This window comes from Lepidochelys kempii, chromosome 16 (assembly GCF_965140285.1).
Source record: "Lepidochelys kempii isolate rLepKem1 chromosome 16, rLepKem1.hap1, whole genome shotgun sequence".
NCBI lineage: Eukaryota > Metazoa > Chordata > Testudines > Cheloniidae > Lepidochelys > Lepidochelys kempii.
In genome coordinates, this window is record NC_136395.1 from 19,329,063 (window position 1) to 19,335,163 (window position 6,101).

General features: G+C 42.5%; 2 protein-coding genes across 4 annotated transcripts in view; one reads left to right on the forward strand and one right to left on the reverse strand.

Annotated features, from left to right (window-relative positions):
• Positions 1-5,077, reverse strand: part of DDX31 (DEAD-box helicase 31) — a 75,329-nt gene extending 70,252 nt beyond the window's left edge. For all 3 annotated transcript variants that reach the window (XM_073313841.2, XM_073313842.2, XM_073313844.2), the window contains exons 1-3: positions 4,793-5,077; positions 1,716-1,969; positions 640-715 (exon numbers count right to left, since the gene is read on the reverse strand). In XM_073313841.2, the coding sequence (XP_073169942.2) occupies positions 640-715; positions 1,716-1,969; positions 4,793-4,906 (444 nt within the window). In that variant the 5' untranslated portion in view covers positions 4,907-5,077. The remainder of the gene's footprint in view (positions 1-639; positions 716-1,715; positions 1,970-4,792) is intronic.
• Positions 1-6,101, forward strand: part of GFI1B (growth factor independent 1B transcriptional repressor) — a 528,613-nt gene that overhangs the window by 291,993 nt on the left and 230,519 nt on the right. The window lies entirely within an intron of this gene.

Here is a 6,101-nt window from a genome sequence, read left to right on the forward strand (position 1 = left end):
AGTACTCACTTTCATGACTTTTGCAATGCAGGAGAGGGAGACACCCCAAAGCATGGTATTCTCTCCCTCTCTCTGATCACTAGTCCAGGCAAGTGCTTGGAAAAGTTCACTGGTCCTACAAGCATTCCTGTTAGTCCCTCAAAATGTTATTAATCCTGACGGGTCATGACATGCTATCAAATCATGGCCTCAGAGTGATCCTCAACATATTTTGGTTGGCAACCCACATGAAACCATGGGAGGTGTTTGGATGCAGTGGGATTGGGTGCCAGCTGGGCCTGGTGTTAGCTGAGAAAGATGACCTGGGACTGGTGGGGATATGGGCTACTGGTGTTGAAATGGCATCTGGATGTAGCGCTGATGTGGGTTGCTGACACTGGATGGAGCACAGCTAAGGGTACTGATTGGGAGGTTGATGCAAAAGGTGCCCTCAGATGGCAACATCACTAGTGAGCTAATCGGAGTCACCAGGAGCGGTTCCTACAGGGAGCATGTCTCACTTCACAGGGGGATATCCTCCAAAAGTTCATCTCCACGTATAAAAGCACAAACCCTCCCAAACAAAGACCCATTAAAAACAACTCTGTAAAACAGCCTTACACCACTACACAATGACCTTGTTGCCCATCTAGCACTCACCAGATGGGGATGGAGGTCCAGCTGGCTGAATGAATCCGAAGTGAAAACTTTTTCCTGCACCTGTTTCACTCCACCTCTGCAAGTTAGGAGAAATAATCCAAAGCAACTTGAGACAGTTCCAAACACCCACAGGCTACAGGCCAGATTCACAGGAGAGTCAAGCTTGGGTTCCAATGCAAAAATCCCAGTGGCAGAAAGTCTGCCTGGAACAAGACATCTGCCTGGGGAAGGGACAGCATGGAATATGCTGATTCAGCACATCCCTAGGGCACCCTCTAGGGGAATCCCCCATTATTGGTGGAATCCTAATGTAATTTGCACCTTCTGGAGACAGCAAAAGTGAATCTGACCCCTTACTTAATGCTGCTTTTTCTTTACAGGGGCTCCCATTAAAGCCTCCTTTCATGATCCAGCACAACAACAGACAATGAAGGAAAACTACCTAATCAGTACATTGTTAACAGCAGCTAGGGAACCTACTCCAGCTCCTGAGGGCCTACCCCACCAAAGGGCATGGGATTCATAAAGGACCATCCAAGAAATAAAACAGTTTAGAGCCAGGTTAAATCCATAGGGCAAACCAGGATGGTCTCCAGGCTACAGTGTTATAAATCTAGGGAGAGGTACAGTCTATTTGAGTGGTTTGAGACCACTCTCTGCCATGGGTCTTTTGAAAATACCAACCAACCCTAGGTCCAATTCTTCCATCTGCCACTTAATTCAATGACAAAACTCGTACTGACTTCAGCAGAAGCAGAATCAGGATTTTTGCCTTATTAGATCAGAGGCTCTCAGCATGGGGGTCACAACTACCCTGCCCTTCCTATTCTATTCGACATGGGTTCTTATACCTTCCCAGATTGTGAAATGGGAGAAGGCGCCTGGCTAGAACCAAGGTACATGGATGGGGGATCCTGGTCTAGAAATGGCTGAAAACCACCATACCAGATGGATGATGAGACTGCAAGTACATAGCAATGGGGGAGAAAAAGGACAAAGCCTCATACTTTGTACATATAAGGGTGATAAATCAATAGCATTTTAGTGGGGTGTGTGGGATTGTTTGTTTAAAATACCTGCGAATTTCTGGAATCTCAGGGTTGTTTTTAAACAGACAAGACGTCTTAATGAAAGGTCTGCTACTTAGGCTCTCATTCTGTCTGTCAACCGAGTGCTTCTTTGGAGGAGATTTTGATGACAAATTTCCCTTCACGCAGATGTTAGCCTCCTTAGTGCATTTCTTGATTGGGGATACTGACAACTTGTGTTTCTGCTTTGAAGGTGCGCCTTCGTCTGCCCATTGGAGCTTCCTTTTCAGAGCTTTAGGTTGCTTCAGTGATAGCAAACAAACAGGATGGATTAATACATAAGGATTAACTATGCAATATTATACCCTTCCTAAGGCCCTAGAGAGTTTCAAATCTCTTCCTATTGGAACCTTCATGACCACATATAGAGAACAGAGTTTGATTTTACAACTGGATCTGTTCACATTCTTCAGAGCAGAGACTGTAATACAAATAGTAACAATCTAAATTCTTATTTTGGTGCCCATCACTACTGTATCTGATTCAGTTTCTATAGTAACTGAACAGTACCCTCTTTAAAATATATATAATCCAAAGCATTGCTGTGCAAATCTCATGATCAAATTGAAGCCAGACCTCAACCCCTCGTCTTTCTTTCTCTCTTTCAGGGATGAATCCTCCTTGATTCTGACCTGTGCTTCCATCAGACTTCAGGAATTCTGATCTCTCTATTCCTGGCTCTACAGTGATCCTAATTTCTTTTGAAATTCCTTCTGCTTCCTTTTGGAAATGTTTTTGCTTGCCCCATATTTCTCTGTCAATACTGAGGCACACAATTAATTTAATTTTCTTCCATCGCTGAATGTCCTTCACCATCTCATGCATGTCCTACATCAGTCACGTCGTTTTGCTTACATACCTGAAAACGTTCTGAATCACCTTAACTCACTGAGCAATCCTCTATTCTTTCTCTACTCGTCCTTATATTTCCTCCTTATCCTCCACATTCTGGATTTCATTCTGCAATCTTTCCAGCCTTCTCAGCACATGCCTTTCAAGCCCCTTATTATGTTCTGCCTTTCTTTCTTCAATTATATTGGCCTTTACAAAACAAACTCCTAGGGCATGCTCCTTATCTGGTGTAAATCAATGCAATGCTAGTGACATCAATGGAACTGTGTCAATTTACACCAGTTGAGGGTCTGGCCCTTATTTCATAGATGGCTAACAGAAGTCTTAAGATGACTGCACATCAATTTTTCTTTAAATATTTTTTATTATCCCTCCATGTCATTTCCCCCATTGATTTATCTTATTTAATCTTGTCCAACATCTTATACATTCGTCCAAAATGTGCTGAAATTCAAAGGGGGACTGTCAACGTAACACTTTTTTCTTAAAAAAGTTCCCCAATCAGGCAGTTAAGATGTCAACAAACCCACTCCTATGTGCCCCTTCTAATATCAGCATAACCTCCATGCCCTCAAACACTTACATCACACACATTTTCATACTACTACTAATAATTTTAACACGTCTGCATCCGCTTAAAAACCATCATGCTCTCACAGTGCTTAAGAAGATATTGTCATTTGCTCATGATGTTAAAAAACTTCTTTCAGAATTCTCTCCTCTACTGGGGAATAGCTTGCTAACTGAATCCTATAATTCCATTGATTATGCAATTTTCAGAAGTGCCTAAGTCACTTAGGTACTTTTGAAAATGTACACAAAATTCAACAATCTTCGAATGACTCAAGAACAAATTATAAACTGAGAAAGCGGCAGCCTGTAGCCTGCTGAGAATCTTCCTAGCACCCAGAGTTCTAAAGGGATTAAGTTACAAAGAGGCTCACACGTGACATTTTCAAAATCATGCCCATCAGATGATGTATTCTTTCACTTCGACAGTCACAGCCAACGATCCTAATCCAAAAATCCGATCTACATGGGCAGACCTTTGCACTCACGTAGAGACACACTGACTTCAACGGTACTCAGCATGGGTGCAAATTCCATCCATGGGGGTGGAAACCAACAGACTCCAAAGCACAAGATTTAGCGCTATAAATTTTCTTGGATGTTGATACTTGTGCAGCCCTTTCAGCATTTAATTTATTGATCAAGACCTGTCACAAGGGAATCTCTTTGCAGACTACACAATGATTTTTATATATATATATTAACAATATTTATTATCATTTGTTAACTACACTCAGTACTATTCAAGACAAATGAAGACTGCGGGTGCTGGTGGTGGCCTGTGATATACCAGAAGTCAAACGAGATGATCTGTGGTCCCCTCTGGCCTTAACCTCTATGACTATGACAAAGTCCCTACTCTGAAGAGTTCACAAACTAAGGTTCCAATCCGACAAAAACGTGTGCATGTGCTTAGCTTTAACCCTGTGAACAGCCCCATTGAATTTAATGGGCCTAAGGCTCTGACCCTGCAATGAAGGACTTCTGCGTCCGCACAGAGCCAAGTCAGTGGTGCTACGACCAGGCCCCTGTCCACACAGATCGATTGCAGGATCAAGGAACCAGGACAAAATCCTTCACTTACATACATGTGTGGGTAGACCGCTGTGTCTGTGCGGAGCCCCACAATGATGTGCCCAGGCAGATCCAGCTGCAGCACTGGGGCCTAAAGAACAAATCCTGAGACCCTTACTCACTTGAGTAGTCTTTCTTCACATCAGTAGCTGCACTAAAGACAATGGGAAGGTTTGAGTGAGTAAGCAGTGAGCATTGCAGGATCAGGCAGTTTTTATAAAGTTGGGGGCTTTTAAATTAGGCATAAGGGAAGCATACTGTTGGTACTGGTTTGTGTTAGTGAGTCTCACCGAATCAAACAAATAATATAAAACTCTCCTTTGGACTGAGACCAAACATAGAAAGACTCAAGCCCAAACTGGGTGCAGTGGACCCAGTTACAGAGAAGTGAATTATAACTAATGCTTATTTCAAATCTTAAAAAAAAAAAAAAAGAGGGAATGACTTGCTGCAAATCACAAGCCATAGCAGTTTAGGTTTATAATATTGCATTTGAATTCTTTTCTGGAATAGTTTGATCAAAGTATTTTTTCTGTTTGTATCAGACTCGGATGAAGAACTAAACATACCCACTTGTCCTTGCCGGGCAGTGGCTTGCGGCACCTCTTGTGTCCTGCAGAATGGTGGGACTCTGGGGAAGGCAGAGAACTCACGTTGAGAATCAATCCCTCATCTGCCTCCATGGTTTGATACACAGCTTTTGAAGGGGGCCTTTATCTGCAATAAAACCACAGCCCTGAAGCATATTACTCCACAGAGACACCCATGCGATTGCAGAGAACCCGAAGCTCCAAGGCAGAGTTCAACTTAGCAGCAGCCAGCTACACCAGACCCCACACGTGCTACCCACTCCCAGCTCAGCCCAGTGAGGGAGGACCCCAAACATAGCTGTCTTCCAAAGTCCCCTAAACAACAAATCGCAAACGCACTTTTCTGGACAGATTATTTCATTTTGAGCCAACCAGCTCAGGGTCCTACATTCATCCTGAGAGAGGAGGGATTTAATTTGAAGGGCAATGTTTAAAGTCTCCCTCTCTCTTTTGTGAGGAAAGATTTTTTTGCAGTACCAATGAGACATTTAAAATCTCACCGACTTGGGCTGCTCTCAAACTGGGGAAAAAATTGAAGAAGGAAGGCTCTCTTTTTTTTTGCAAAATAAATGAGTGAGATTCTTAAAATGTCGCTTTTACATTTGTAGAGCAAAAATTCTTCTTTCCAAAGAAAGCAGCTTTAAAAATTACCCTACAATCCCTATTCCAAATATTTGCCATTTCCCTATTTTATTCTTCCAAAAATCTCTCCCGATCCCATGTATTTCAGAAGAATTAAAATGCATTTCACTGTCAATATCCATGTGTACAGCTTTCAATATCCCCAGGACAATGGGTTGGCATACAGCGTAAGGCCACCAAGTATCTTTGGTGAGGATGAGCAGCAGGTCAGGTAGCTACACAGACTTAGTGGTTGCAGTAAGGGCTGTGAGCTTGCCAGGGGCTGAGGATCCAACTGTTACAAATCCTGCATAGTTTCCGCAGGCAAAGCCTTTTAATTTGGATTTCACTTGGGTCCAGTGAGAACATAGTGTTTTCGTTTTATTATTATTTATTTTATTGGTATTGCACCCAAGCGATCCACTCATATACCAGGACTCCACTGTGCTGGGTGCTACACAAACACCTAACAAAAAAGACCCTGCCTTGAGAAGGTTACAGTGTCAAATCTTCAATTTAATAACAGTAATTACTGTCAATGCAATGTGTAGAATATAGTAATATTATTTAGTATACAGCTGCACAGTATTATTATTGCAGGGGACTGGACTAGATGACCTCTCACGGGTCCCTTCCAGTCCTAGGATTCTATGATTATTCATTAAAT